This window comes from Neolamprologus multifasciatus, chromosome 16, assembly GCF_963576455.1.
Source record: "Neolamprologus multifasciatus chromosome 16, fNeoMul1.2, whole genome shotgun sequence".
NCBI classification, from domain to species: Eukaryota; Metazoa; Chordata; class Actinopteri; order Cichliformes; family Cichlidae; genus Neolamprologus; species Neolamprologus multifasciatus.
The window spans coordinates 911,817-927,744 of NC_140454.1; the positions used below are offsets into that span (position 1 = coordinate 911,817).

General features: G+C 40.5%; 1 protein-coding gene across 42 annotated transcripts in view; it reads left to right on the forward strand.

Moving 5' to 3' along the window:
- Positions 1-2,434: 2,434 nt before the first annotated feature.
- The window catches only part of ttn.2 (titin, tandem duplicate 2), a 253,336-nt gene continuing 239,842 nt past the window's right edge, over positions 2,435-15,928 (forward strand). For 39 of the 42 annotated variants that reach the window (XM_085135108.1, XM_085135090.1, XM_085135096.1 and 36 more), the window contains exons 1-11: positions 2,435-2,686; positions 7,545-7,648; positions 7,738-7,941; positions 9,392-9,679; positions 9,823-9,902; positions 10,141-10,352; positions 10,437-10,512; positions 11,653-11,826; positions 14,691-14,924; positions 15,016-15,129; positions 15,502-15,738. In XM_085135108.1, the coding sequence (XP_084991234.1) occupies positions 7,558-7,648; positions 7,738-7,941; positions 9,392-9,679; positions 9,823-9,902; positions 10,141-10,352; positions 10,437-10,512; positions 11,653-11,826; positions 14,691-14,924; positions 15,016-15,129; positions 15,502-15,738 (1,710 nt within the window). In that variant the 5' untranslated portion in view covers positions 2,435-2,686; positions 7,545-7,557. The remainder of the gene's footprint in view (positions 2,687-7,544; positions 7,649-7,737; positions 7,942-9,391; positions 9,680-9,822; positions 9,903-10,140; positions 10,353-10,436; positions 10,513-11,652; positions 11,827-14,690; positions 14,925-15,015; positions 15,130-15,501; positions 15,739-15,928) is intronic. The other 3 variants (XM_085135103.1, XM_085135127.1, XM_085135133.1) reach the window with 1 other exon arrangement.

Sequence of the window (15,928 nt, forward strand, 5' to 3'; positions counted from 1 at the left end):
GCATAATTCATGGCCTTGTTGACTGAGCAGCTCGGATCTTTTGTTTCAACTATGAATTTATGCATTATAAAATGTACTTAATGATGTCATAAGATCTGTACAAAAGTTGAAGTTGAACTAGAAATTGATCTTTCACAGTAGTAAACCTCGTTAAAACTAGATAAAAAAAAAACTTTCACAAAACGGTTATAACATCTCACATTTAAGTAAACAGAAAACTGAAAAAGCTGCTATCCTTTTCAGTTTCTGTTTGGAAGTGCTGATTGTCTCTTCATATCCCCTTTGAATCGTTTAACTTAAATATAGGTTATAGGAAAAGTACACATGCAGTTAGAGTATCAGCTCACAACAACACAAAAGTACTCTGTTGCTGTTGTGGTGAGTTGTTGATGGTTCGCTTTGATTGACACGAACAGCTCTGCAAACTGAGCAGTGACCTGATTGGCTGTTGTGAGGGTGATGAGAAAAGCACAGTGGAGCAGGCACAACTTCAGGACAACGTTTACTTGCTGAAAACCTGCAGCAGGTAATTCAGTATGATTTCATCATGACGCAAGAAAAACACAGAAATGTTTAAACAATGCTGAGTTGGTACCAAAGTATATATAAAGTGGTGAGCTATAGAGAAATGTAACAAGAACAAGCCGTGTAGCGAATGACAGAATGTCAAGAGTGTGTTTGAAATACTGGATGAAAGTTGCACAGCACTCCTAAATAAAAGATACAAAACAGTGTTACATTTACACTGTTTTGTATCACTGTTACATTACAGTGTTACAATGTTAGTAACTCTTGTTTCTTACTTGCAGAACGTTCAGTAAAATGTTGGACGTAGTCCGAAGCTCTACCAGATTCAACAAAGGAGGCTCTGGATCCACATTAAAAATGTCAATAAATCAGTTATTTATTTAGACCTCAGAGTGGATAGGACTGACTTTGTGGTTTGCATGTTTGCTAATTTTTACAAATGACTTATTTTTTAAGGGTTTTTTTAGAGCAGGAATCATCTACATGTACTAAATATTATTTTCAGACAGCTAACAATCAATACACCAAGTCTCAACAATCGCCAATATTGGCAATAGTAACCTGGCAAGTTTACTTTATAACTAACATTATCTTACTTAAGTCAGTTTTTTCTTCGTTTGTAAAGTCGTCTGTCCCTTCAGCCTAATCTGCATCTTCGCACTCGGACCATTTTCACTTTTACTTATGAGAAACAAAAAAGAAGGAATTCACTCCAGGGAAATTCATATAGTTGTTCGCACTAAAGTACAAACCATCATCACTTCATGCGGAGACCCCTTCGGCTCCAGCTGCGGCCTCAAGGCTGGAGCTGAACAACAACACCCTGATAACGACTGTGTTTAGACTGTTCTCCCCATTCCATGTAAGGCCACCTGGGTTGGCTGGAAGACTGTTTACTTAGCCTGGCGGGGTGAAGGACACTGTCTCAGCTGAACTCTGGACACACACACACACACATACTGATATGCACACACTCATCCCCCCTCCCTTTCCAAACGCCTTCGATGCTTGTGCCCTACCGGGGAAGATGGCGGTCGACTGGACCAGCGCAGACACGCTGCAGGACCTGATGTGCTGTCTACACCGGCTCTCTCTCACCTTTACCCGCCCGTTGCTCGTCTTGTGTTTCTATGGTGTATTGATAGTCATGTGCTTTTTGTGCTGAGGTGTTTTTTCTGTTATCAAACTGTTCTCCCACTAGGAGCTCAGTCTGAGTGGAGTTTTTTTCCTCCTCCTCTCACCTCATGTTATGTATTTTCGTTGTTTTTTTCCTATCAGCCGACCTTTCTGACATGTCTCCCCAATGTGATGTTTGTGGTCAGAAGGTTCCTTTGTAAGTGCACATGCGCCATTAGCGTGCTGCCTGCTGTAACCCTAATTTCCTTCGGGATTAATAAAGTATTCTGATTCTGATTCTGATTCTGTGATCCAGTCGTTAGCAGGTTTTAGACTCAGTTTTAACACCAGGTTCTTAGACAACTTAATAACCCTATCAGGCAGGTGGAGATTCTTAACATCAAAGATAAAATTATTTCATTAATGCATTCACATAGTGATAAGAAAAATCAACATGTTTGTTAGCAAGAGATAAAAGAGCAAACGTTGTATTGTACTACTGAGTCACCATCAGATGAGATCTGCAGAGAAACGTGGAAGGTTGGCGTTGATTAGATGATCAGATTGAGTTTATCGATGACTTTGGTAACGCCTCAACTTTCAAACAAATCTCCTGATTGTTTGAAGCACGTACAGCGAGGAAGAGGCTGCGCTGAGTAAAGTAGCTGACAGGTGCGACGAGCGGCATAAAATGTCTGCCCTTCCTCCCACAATCCCCTGCATCGCTGTACAGAGCTGACCAATGTCATGTGGTGCCCTGTGTGATGTCACAGCAGTATAAAGGCCTCACTCGGCCGACCAGCTGCCCTGAGCAGAGTCAGCGTTCCCAGCCTGGACGCCTCGGCTGGAGGGACTGCTGTTACGAGGAAAACTACAAAACTACACGGCGGCGTAGGCCTGTAGTTTTGTTTTTTTCTTTGGGGTTCCTTTGAGGCTCAACTGTTCCCCTTTTGGATTTTCTGACTCCGTTTTCTGGATAAAGATTTTAGATTTCCTGCTGAGCGCCCAAATCTGGGCTTCCCAGGCATCCTTGTCCAGACAAGTAAGTGTCTTTAAAGTTTTTTAAACTGTTGTGATTAATGAGCTCCAACGGAGAACCAGACAAAGTGATCTTTTTATATTTTTTAGCTGAAGGTTAGAGCAGGGCATCCCAGAATAGCCGCTGAGAACATCAGATTGGATCCCAGCTGAGAGGCTGATGGCTTTTTAAGGGAATCAGCAGCAGGGCTATCAGTTGCCCCTCCAGATATGTGCCACATGGTGCCTGTCAATCAAACTGAGATGTGTTGGGTTGGAGGCGGTGATATTTTTAGTCGTTGGCTTTAGCGCCCAACCCCCGGGCACGAGTTGGGGTGGTGGTGACTGACTGCAGCAACACTTCAGGGAAGCTTTTATTTTGGAGCAGAGAATAGTCAACGCTGAGCCCAGTTTAAGTTTATTAAATGTATTTACAATAGATTTAATATCATTTAGTTAATATAATGTTTTGAGCTTGTGTTTTATTTTTCACGTGGAGGTTCTTGCATTTGGCTCATTTACGCTGTCATTGCTTTTAAGATGTTTCCAGACGTGTCCTATAACGAAACAGCACAAGAACATAAAATCTGAGTTAAGTGTTTTTGTTGTTGCATTAAATATATTTAGTTTGTAAAGTAATTTATTTTAACTGTTTATAAAAAGCATATAATATGAATACAAATGAATAAAGTTAAATAGAAAGCAGAAAAACGTAATAATCCTAAGAATTATTAACGAGTCGTCTTATTTCTGCTTTTAAAGCTGAAATGATTGTAAAATAATAATAATTCATTGTTTACATTATTATTGCTGCTTTAAGTCTCATCATTACTTTATTAAATTTTGGATTTTAAAAGTGAGTAGCGAACGAACGTTTCAGTCGAAACCGTCTGAACTCTGGAGGAGTGAGAGTGTAACTAATGTGTTATAAACGCTCCCCTCGCTGGTCGGCGTTGCCTCGGGCTCAGTTTCTGAACCGTGACATCATGTGCATCATTTCATCTGTTTATCATGCTGTTATTGTTCAGCAGGTCCCACATCATAACTGTTATGATATTATATCTCCACATGATATAAAGATGAGAACATGTTTCTTAAGAGGTTTAAAAATGTTGAAAAACTCATGTTAATCATTTAAAAGTAAAAAATATATGTCTTTATGTTTTTATTCACATAATGTTTTTAAGGGCTTGGGATAGTGCGTTTTGTTATTTATTACACAATGATTAATATAAACTGTTAATTATTTACTAATTTTAAATAAAATAATTAAAATAATAAAATATATTACTCTTTTATGATGATGACATATATGATTTTATATATAATATTATTAATGTGGTTATTAAAATAATAAATATTAACATTGTGATTCTCTGGATGGAGAGTAAATTTTATGATATTCAAAAGATCAGATTAATTAGAATAAACTGTCAGATATTCGGATGCTCATCTTTAGCGTGAAGGAAACAAACTTTATAATTGGAAATGAAATTATTTTTTTGTGTTGTTGGGATGATGGCCTGGAAAACTAATCGACTAACAATTATTAAATTACAAAATAAAATAAAAAATAAATAAATAAATAAACATTTAAAAATTTATTCTATTAATGGCCCATTCTCCTTACAAAGTGAGATTAAGACTTTTAGCTCCATGGTTACGGCAATAAGATAATTCAGCACATCATAACATATCAAATGATATGTCTACTGATTTATTGACAGTTCGTTAAATAGTGTGAACATTTTCTAAATAATATTAAGCACATCGTCGACGTTCATCTTCTGATGTTGCCTGAAACAGAATTAATTATAATTAATGTGAAGAAAATGAAGCTCAAATAGGAAATGTATTCAGCCTGGTGAGACAAACAAATGTAATTCTTACCATGTTGTTCGTGTAAGTGTGACTTTTACCTTCTTTAGAAGGATGCTGAGGCACTCCTAAAGTACCAGAGTGATATTTGACTGATGAGTGGTGCTGTGAAAAACACTTTCTCTGTACTTTCTGTAGTTTCAGTGCTTTTCCTAAACTTTCGGCCATGATCCGGGACTAGCCTGGTTCAGGGGCACCTCCAGTTTTTTCGTAGGGGTGGCCACATGGGGGGTGGCACAGCAAAAAGCCTAGTTAAATTCCTGCTATTAACGTCGATATCACTTAAAATAGGTAATTGATTGGTTGACTGAAGGTCCCAACCATCGCTTTAATGATTCTCAGCACAGCTGAGCAGAAGCAGCTCAAGATTCACGCTCTCAGACTGGAGTTAACTAAAGAGCAAACGTGTTCAGGAAATAAGTGTAAGATCATGGAAGAGTGTGAACTGCTGCCTGTCTCTTTGTTGGCAGTGGTCTGTCTGATCCTTGGTGCCCCCAGCTGGGTTTCCCACTGGTTGGACATAAACAGGACACAAACCTGAGAAATGTGCAGGATGCAGTCATACGTAACAGCTACCTAATTTGGCTCCTTTGAGCCTGGGAAGTTTAGAAGTTCATTTCCAATGCAGGCATCAGCAACAGTATTCGTTTGGTGACTACCAGCAGCTGTTTTGCTTCCACTCTCCCACCACTCGTGAATGAGAATCCAAGACGAAGCAATGCTAAGTGAGCTAGCCACCCTTACAAACATGCACTCAGACATAATGCCTGTGACTGTGGGCTGGAAAATGCCTTTATTAATCTGAAAGTGGCACTAAGAAACTTCTCATTTCAAACTTCCTGTTAATGCAAGCGGCTGATAGCAATGGCTAGAGTCACATTTGTAAAATGCAGCCTTTACTCTGCTATTAAAGGGTCTTTACCTCACAATATATAACACCTGAATTTTGGGTTAATGAATCACTTATTTAATGTGGAAACTGTAAACGACCCATCCACACACCACATGGGACTAAATGGTTTTAATATCATCAGAAAAAACCCAACTTTCAATAACTGAGACACGATGCATGAGGGATGATCGTGGCTTTCCTTTAAGAATCTGTAAAGTAAACATGTAAAATTTTACAATTTTATTTTTTCACAAAAAAGTTCAATTATTAGATAAAACCCTGAGGAAAAGCAAACTATCATAAAACCACAGCCCAGTCTACTGAACGAACTGAAACCTGAGAGCAGTTTCCCAGTTTTAAACTGGGCTCGTGGTTTATCAGCCAGACTCTGAGGAGCCTGGACTACATCTGGGGATGTCGCTCCTAAAATAAACTCAGCAGAGTTCCTGTCAGCACACTAACCATCAAAGAGAAGCTGTGGACACAACATCTGCAGAGCCTCAGATTCAGCTGTTTGTGTTTTTACATATATTTTATTTACTGGAGTGAGCAGCAGTGGGATATTTGATGCAGTTTAATGAAGACAAAGATAGTGTAGTTTCATAGAGTGCTGAAAGATATTTGTTGTGGTCACATCTGAATATTTAAAAACTGATGCTGTGTATCTGGGCAAACTCTGTCATTCTGAGTGGAGATGATCTAATTCATCTGTGGTCGTTACCTAAACACAGGAAGATGTCTTCATTTTTGCAGATAAGAAATATAAAGACATGTATTTGGTAGAGAATATGCAAAGGTTCATCCTGAAATATATTTTTCACTCAGATTATAGACGAACGTAATGCTTGTAACGTTGTTCTGCACATCCAAATGTGTCTTTCTTCATATCACCTATATTACCCACAATGCACCTTAAACTCATAGGACTCATATGTGAAGGTTACAGTATTCCTCTTGTCGCTGCAGTATTGGGTAAAACTCTGCTGCAGCGCTGATTCCCTTTGAGATGTAAAAGCCATCTTACTAACTTTGGAAGAGAGAGCTTGTCTGAAGTCGTACTGGTTTGACTGACAGCATGAAAAAAAACCCAAAGTCGTCTCCCTTTGTTGCTGTTTCCAATGTAAAGGTAAAGTTAGCTTTCGATTTGTGCTTTACAGCCCTGTCTCTGTGGACAATTCAATAAAAAGGTACAAACCATGAATTATGTCTATAAACAAAAATAGTTAGAGCCTATTTCTAAAAATCATTCAATTCAATTCAAAGGTCAATTCAATTCAATTTTATTTATATAGCGCCAAATCACAACAAAAGTCGCCTCAAGGCGCTTCATAGATACAGAGAAAAACCCAACAATCATATGACCCCCTATGAGCAGCACTTTGGCGACAGCGGGAAGGAAAAACTCCCTTTTAACAGGAAGAAACCTCCAGCAGAACCAGGCTCAGGGAGGGGCGGGGCCATCTGCTGTGATTGGTTGGGGTGAGAGAAGGAAGAAAATCATCTGGACTCGTGAGTTAAACTAAGAAAATCTCAAGTCTTAACCCTATAATGCCCTTTGAGTTTCTCAGACCTCGATCTCATCAACATGATCAATACTTGCCATAATTTCAAAATGTTACAGACAAAACTCTTTTTTTTGTCTAAAATTAACATTGTTGTTACCAAAAAGTTGCCAAAAACACCCAATATATGACATGCGATAAAAATATATAATAAATATAGAACAAAAGATATCATACACAACATGTTATAGCAAAAAATAAATAGACTTGTGGATTTTGTTTATAAGGGTTAATAAACATGGCTGGCTATTTTTTGATGGGTTAAAGACGACTCCTTAATTTTTGCCCAAGCTGTAAAAAGCTAAAAACAAAGGTCTCACAACAATAGTTAGAGGCTGAAAACTGCTGAGCTGAACTGGAGCAGTCTTGTAGAGTAGACCTTATTATCTCTCTGGACTGACTCCTGATGTCCACTTCCGAGCACGATGTGGGGCGATACTGATATTTGCTGCCAACAATTCTTTGAAAGGACGTTTCATTTTATGCTGCACTAATTTGTTGATGTTGTTCGACGTGTCCACTGACTGTGTCTTTGTCTCATTTGTGTGTAGGGTGCCAGCCAACATGTCAACACAAGCGCCGACATTCACACAGCCGCTACAGAGCGTCGTGGCACTTGAGGGTAGTGCCGCGACGTTCGAGGCTCAAATTAGTGGTAAGACAGCTTCCAGACAGAACCCGACCATTTGTGACTGTCAAATATTCCCCGATCGCTTCAAAATAGTACTGTTCTGCCGTCCACAGGTTCTCCAGTTCCCGAGGTGAGCTGGTTCCGCGATGGCCAGGTTCTTTCCACCACCACTCTGCCAGGTATACAGATCTTGTTCAGCGATGGCCGCGCTGTTCTGAGGATTCCCGCTGTGACGGCTGCACACAGCGGACGGTTTTCTGTTAGAGCCACGAACGGAGCTGGACAAGCCACAAGCACCGCTGAACTCCTGGTTACAGGTGAGAGCAGGGAGGCTGGGAAAACACAGGAAACATACACTGAAGTATTTTCCCATTCAAATCACTGAATCCAGGTGTTCCAATCACTTACACAGTCCCTGGCTCCTATAGCATTCAGGCTGCTACTACAAACATTTGTGAAAGAAGGGTTTGCTCTCAGAACTCAACCTCAAGGTCCAACAGGCCAAGTTTTCTAAAACCGTGTAAATGCAAAAGCCCAAGAACAACGTGATTTAAGTCATTCATTTCTTATACCTTACCTTTCTAGTACAACTCTCCATCATCTCCATTATCAGTTTGCAGTTTGCTTGTTTGCTCGTTGCTGAACGTGTAAACCAACGGCAGTATCAGTATGGCAGTATTATATAGGAATACCATCAAAAGCAACAGAGGCACAAATACATCCAAAAACAAATAATTAATGTTGCTACATCTACGTTACAGTAAAGTGAATAAACCTTAAACTCTCTGTGGGTTAGTGCCAGTCTAAATGTATCCTGCTGGTCTTTAACAGGAGGGGGGGGGGGGGGGGGGTCCTGTAACTTAATCCAGTGATAAATTCAGTATAGATGCAGCTGTTGCAGCATATCATTGCATAAAGCCAAACTTAAACCCACTGAGGTCTGAATCATTGATTTTAATTTATTAATGATAATATAAAAGACATCAGGACTCATTTTATTATGTACACAGAGACACTTCTAGTTCAATTCAATTCAACTCAATTCAATTTTATTTATATAGCGCCAAATCACAACAAAAGTCGCCTCAAGGCGCTTCATAGATACAGAGAAAAACCCAACAATCATATGACCCCCTATGAGCAGCACTTTGGCGACAGTGGGAAGGAAAAACTCCCTTTTAACAGGAAGAAACCTCCAGCAGAACCAGGCTCAGGGAGGGGCGGGGCCATCTGCTGTGATTGGTTGGTGTGAGAGAAGGAAGACAGGATAAAGACATGCTGTGGAAGAGAGACAGAGATTAATAACAGATATGATTCAATGCAGAGAGGTCTGTTAACACATAGTGAGTGAGAAAGGTGACTGGAAAGGAAAAACTCAATGCATCATGGGAATCCCCCGGCAGCCTACACCTATTGCAGCATAACTAAGGGAGGATTCAGGGTCACCTGGTCCAGCCCTAACTATATGCTTTAGCAAAAATGAAAGTTTGAAGCCTAATCTTAAAAGTAGAGATAGTTCCAGGCTGGTTCCCTTTTGTTTTCAGTTTCTTTCCATTTTTCAGTTTTTCATGAGATAGCAGGTGTTTTTGGTCCACACTGACACGACAGCATCACGTCGTTATAGCAGATTTGTTATCTGCACAGAAATGGATGTAAACTGCAGTTACCAGATTAGAACTCTTCATTTTTGTTTATTAGTCTTTGGTGCTTTTAGTTAGGTTACTGCTCGGTCAGCATTAACATCAAGCTAATCTTCTATCTCTGCAGTGGAGACGGCGCCTCCAAATTTCCTTCAAAGACTTCAGAGCTTAACAGTGAGACAAGGCAGCCAGGTGAGGCTGGATGTGCGAGTGGCAGGAATCCCAACACCAGCCGTTAAGTTCTACAGAGAAGGGGCCGAGATTCAGAGCTCGGCCGACTTCAGGATCCTCCAAGATGGAGACCTGTACACTTTGTTGATCGCTGAAGCCTTCCCAGAGGACTCTGGGACATATTCTGTGACTGCCACCAACAACAGCGGACGGGCCACCTCCACTGCTGAATTGCTAGTTCAGGGTAAGCACTTCAAATACGTCAAGTTTGGTCAAAATATTTTATGTCGACACGCATAATCCTCATAATAATTGAATACTCCAGTTTTTAAATGACAATTTACCATAATTAATCAACCTAAACTTTCATTTTTATTGTTGTTGCAGGTGAGGAAGCTGTGCCAGCTAAGAAACTGAAGACTGTTTCCACATCCCAAATAACGGCTTCCCAGAGCAGAGTACAGAGGGTGAGATGACTGAGTCTTCTAGGGAACAATCATCTGAGTTTAAGTTGATTAAAGTAGAAAGCCTAGTTCTTAAATAGTAAATATTTCTTTCCCCAGTATTATTCAGGTACTTCTGCCTGATTGTCATGTTATGTTGACAGTATTGATCATAAGGTCTGCTGCTGAGTGTGGAATTAGTGTTTAAAGGTCATGTTCATATCTCGTTTCTTAGTAAATATCAAATTTTCCCCTTTTGAAGGTGGAGACTAGTTTCCAGGCCTCCACTAAGAGGGAGATCCATGTAGGAGAAGGAATGATCACTCAGCATTTGGCTCACAAAACCCCCCCACGGGTTCCTCCAAAGCCGACCTCCAAGTCCCCGCCGTCCTATGTTTCCAAGGTGACGGCAGGACGTCAGCAGTCCCCTTCGCCTGTCAGACATGTGAAAGGGCCAACACCGACACCTGTCAGGTATGCAAGTGTGATCTCAGTGCAGGCAGGTGGTCATCTAAATTGACTACATGAACTGACTGATCTACGTGTTGTTGTCTACAGACCAGTGTCTCCATCCACCAAACTGTCTGTTTCTCCCATCCGACCAGTCAAGTCTCCCATCATGACCAGGAAACAGGTCAGAGCATCTATCTGGAGTCTACTTTCACTTGTACATGTCTCGGTTTGTTTGGCTTTTCAGTTTGCTCATCAGCAAATACCAAAACAAAACATGAAATGCTGCATATTCCATGTATTTAACTGTATTAGGTGCCATCTTCAGGTGTGGGGTAGCAACACAATTAGTGACTCTAATTTTGAATAGCAGCTAGTTTTTGTACAAATATTATTGATCACTGATGGAACAGTCCTGTTTTCTCTGGTATTGTTATTCTTGTCTTCCTGCAGAGATGCAGGGTGTAAGTTACTGTTAGAAAGTATATATGTATATATGATGTAACTGAAATTACTACGGAGCCCCGCAGGGGACATGGGAGAAAAAAAAATTAAGACGGAATTTTGCGAGATCTCGCAAAACAATCTCGGGATCTCGCAAAACTTTTGCGAGATCTCGCAAAACAAAGTCGGGATCTCGCAAAACTTTTTCTCGCAAAACAAACTCGGGATCTCGCAAAACTTTTGCGAGATCTCGCAAAAGTTGAATTCCAACAATGGCGGCAGCTACTTAGTTGTAATATTACTCTTTCTGGGTCACAAAATACACTTTTAAGATATTTTGAGGCATGAATGTAGTTGTGTAAACGTCAGATACCTGCTCGGTTTACAAGACATCACATATTTGCATAAGTGCTCCGACGTTTTCGGAAATCTGACACCCACTAGCTCGAAGCTAACGGGAGGTCAAGACCTACTACAGCCGGGAGGAACACCGCTGTCCCAGCACATCGTGCCTCGACCTCCCGGTCGGCTTCAAGCTGGCGGCCTCCGAAGAATGCCTCTAAAACTTTTGCAAAAGTTTTTGCGAGATCTCGCAAAAGTCCGTCTTAATTTTTTCCCCCTCCCATGTCCCCTGCGGGGCTCCGTAAATTACAGCATTTGGCAATAGTAATAACAATTTTTAGAGGCAACATGAAAATCTGCACATGTAACATCAGGATACAGAGGAAAAATAAAACACAATGAATGAAGTTTGAAAACTAGTTCATGAAGTGGCTTTGATCTGTCTCTCAAAGCACACACACAACAATTGCTGTTAAAATTTGCAGACCTTCATTTTTTGAATGTGTGTTAGATAAAGCATAACCTCGTCTACTTGCAGGTGTCTACCTCTGCAGAGGTTCTGCCGCCCTGGAAACAGGGAGACTACGCGACTGAAGCGAGCTATACCAGCATGGCCAGCATGGCCAGCATGGCCAGCATGACCGCTGTCAGCAGCACCACTCAGCTTCACATGGAGAAGCACTGGGAGCAGCAGGTGGCTGCCACCAGAGAGGTGAGAGTGGGTCAGCCTGCATGCTGGTTAACTCAACTCAACCAGTACATCCAACCGGACATGTTAGTGGGTTTTGTTTGGGACTGCAGAATGAACAAATACTCTGTTTTTAGTTTTGCTTTTTAAACTCACATCACTAACTTTTATGTTGTGAACATGTGGGCCCAGCTGTGCCGATGTATTGGATGTAAAGTGAACATGCATTTAATTTCTGTTCTCTCTGTCTTCTTCGTTTATTTTCTTTTAATGCAACTTTGTCCTTTCTTGGTTATTAGCTGTGGCTTCTAATGTGATTATCCTGTTTGCCAAAGTGTGACTCTTCAGGACATTGTTACTGTTTTGAATTCACTCATAACCTTAAAATCATATTTATCGAATTGAACTCATAATATCAGTAACAATCAAGCTCTGGGCAGCAAAAGGGTCAGTTTTGAAAAATGTATGTTCAATCCAAAGAAAAAACAAAGCTCTTTTTAAGAAGGTGTGGCTGAAAAAGTCTAAATCAGTTTGCAAACAAGACGTTTCTGTGAGATCTTTTAGAGTTGAGTTTGTAGGCATAAATGGTAAATGGCCTGTATTAGTCCCTAAGGACCCCAAAGTGCTTTACACTACATTCAGTCATCCACACATTCACACACACATATAAAAAGCTTAAAATTACAAACCATTTTCACTGATTCACATTTCGTGGTGCATGAGGGGCAGTTTGTAATATGTTGCTCCGAGACAAAGTCTGACTGGAGGAGTTGAGACTGAACAGCTGGCCTTGCAGTACAAAGATGGATAACGCATTCTGTATTGTAAACAACAGCTGTGCAGTGTGAACATCACATGCTGTAACCATAGACTGTATAAAAAAGATGGATGTAGCTACTAGAGATGGCACGATACCACTTTTTTATGTCCGATACAGATATCATAAATTTGGATATCTGCCAATAACGATATGAATCCGATATAGTGTTTTTTAATCAATAAAACTTTTTTAATATCTTGCTGCATTTTGTATAAGTTCATACTCAAGTTTAAATAAACAACAACACTAAAGCTATTCTGTTATACCTGTATGTAAAAAACACACTGCACCCAAAATATTTCATAGTTCAGCAAAACTGATCAATCTAATAAACTTAAACCTGCTCCATCCTCCCTATTCTGGTGTTTTAAAGAGTACTTGTACGACGTGCTACGGTTATAAGCTGAGTTACGCCGTATTGCAAGTTTTGTGAGGTGCTTTTTTGATATTTAATGGATCGGATTACATTTTTTATTTCTCTCCGATATCCGATCCAGTAATTTACGTCAGTATCGGACCAATACCGGTACGTAATATTGGATCGGTCCATCTCTAGTAGCTACTACATTCATTGGTTTGTGGACGATCATTTTGATGCTTCGAGTGTGACTTTTTGTCCTGCGTATTTTTCTTGCTCAGCTCTAAATTGGGAGTTATCGGCTATCGCCAGGCCAGCTGACTCCCACTCGCCATGTTCCTCTTTAATGCGGCTGTAAAACATGTAGTGCACGTAGAACAGCGAGGGTAATTACAGTGCAACAGACATCTGCCCCTCAAAGCTAAGAGGTAATCTGATCTCTTAATAAGACTGTTAAAGTTTAGACGCTGCACTAGTCAGCAATGATAAGAGAAAAAAGGAAGGTCCCATTTTAACCATACACAGCAGGTTTATTGACATTCTAGTAAATAAGAAAAGTTCATTTATAGAGCACTTTTTACAGGCAAAAAAGTGCTGTACAAATCACAATTATTAAAATAGCCAGCACTGCATAGGATAAGAAGTTTTTGGCTCAGGATAAAGAGAGAGTGTTTGTTGAGAAAATGACCCACATACTGAGCGCTAAAGTTCCTGCGACAGTGCCCTGGGTTTGTGTCTTCCCACAGCCACTTTATGCATTTAGTTTAGGGATGCAACGATACCAATTTTTTCAAACCGATACGATACCGATACTTGGATCTGAGTACTTGCCGATACAGAGTACAAAAAACGATACTTCTACCACACACACACACAAATACAATGAATTGGAAGACAGGTTTTATTTTATTCTCTGTCGATAAAAAATAAAATCTTAATAAAAATGACCACAAAAAAATTTCAAGTGAAAAATAAGCACTTCTGTTAAATTATTGCAGAGTCTCCACATTGTAATTTTACAAAATATCACTGAACTATTGGCACTGTCTCGAGCTTTCAGAATAATAAATAAACACTTCTGTTTGGAATAAAATAAATACAAATTAGGTTTGAGAATAAAATAAACTTTTAAATTATTGCAGAGTGTCCATATTGTAAACAAACAAACAAAAATAATTATTATTAAATAAATAATAAATAAAATAATAATTGGCTCCCTAGTGGCCAATCAAAAAAACTACAACAGAAATGACAATCCACCCTCTGATTAATGAAATAAGTTGGTATCGGTTCATGGTATCGGTTAACTTTTACGAGTATGAGTACACACACATTTTACAGTATCGGGTACCGATACCGATACCGGTATCGGTACCCGATACCAGTATCGGTATCGGTGCATCTCTAATTTAGTTCATTAGGTGACTGCAGATCAGGATGGTAGAGCAGCTCGTCTAATAACTGGAAGGATGATGAGTTGATCCATGGCTGCTCCAAGTATCCATGGCTGCTCCGATCTGCATGCCAAGTATCCTTGGACAAGATACTGAACCTCAAGTTGTGAATCTTGGATAGAAGACTGCGTGATATTTCACTTCTGTGTTGCGTGACTTTACGGATGCTTTATTTGTCGTGTTTTTTTCAGTCCTTAAGGCTTTTGGTGGAGCATTGTCTTCTCTGAGATGTGTGTGCTGCTTGTTGTGTCTTCAGGATGAGGGAGAAAAAAAGGCTGAGGCAGTGGCTACAGTGGTGGCCGCTGTAGACTTTGCTCGTGTCCTCAAGCCTGTGCATGGGGAGGGTGGTCGGAAAGAGGAAGAGGAGGATGTGGAGTTGAGGATAAAGCAACAGGCGGCAGCGACTGCAGAGAAACAAGTTATTGCAACAAAAACACTTCCTACTGAGCCTGCTGTGTCTGCAGAGCAGCACAGAGTCCAGGTCTCTCAGGTCGGACGAGTTCCCTGACTTCAGTTACTTACGTCTCATTTTAATGATGCGGAGCATCAACTATCCTAACACACTCTGTTGATTACTCCAGATTCAGAGAACAACAGAAATCTTCTCCTGTGTGGACACTGGTGTCGTCCAGCCCCCAGGTCCACATTTCACAGTTTCTAAAGTTTCTGTTCCTAAACATGAACCTAGACATGAGGTAAGAAGAACAGCTTGAGACCATCGTCGTCCCAAAACCTTCATTTGAATGTGAACATCTTAACAGTTTTCCTTCAGTCTAATCCTTGATCCCGTCCTCACAGTATCATCCATCCTACCACAGCGTTTGTTTCTTTTGAGGACTACCCCATCATAACATCCACTAGCTGTAGTTTGTGGTTATTATATAACAGTAACACTGATCACATTGTTCTTTTTTCTTAGATATGACTTTGTGTTTTGGTTCAGAGTAGTAGTCTGTAGAACAGATGAAGCAGTCACCTCGTGGAAAAACCATCTAAATCAGCTGTCATCAGAATTTGGACTCACTATCTGTGTGTGATGGTTAATGCTGTTCTCATTGGCCGATCAGGTGTCCCTTGCTGGCTCTGCCATCGCTACACTGCACAAAGAGCTATCCTCCCCTTCAACCCCCAGAAAGACCATCAAGCCAGTCAAATCTCCCAGTCCGTCTCGACAGGCGGCGGTGGAGGTTCACGTGATACCTGAGCCCTTCCCACCACCGTTCAGAGATGTGCGATATAAGACTCTTGACAGCAGAGGCGCTTATGCGTTTAGTGAGGAAGAATTTGAGGAATGGGAGCCTCAGGTTGGTCTGATGTCCTCACTGCTATCCTATCGTTCCTCAACTTAATCCTGTGTGGATGTTCACCTGAGTTCTTCTACCTGTCTTAACGCAGCAGCAACTGATACGCTGCCTTTCACCTGCCTCATGAAGAATCCTCCTCCTCTTATTCCTGTCTTTGCTGCTTCACCTTCATCCCTCTTTCCTCTTTATA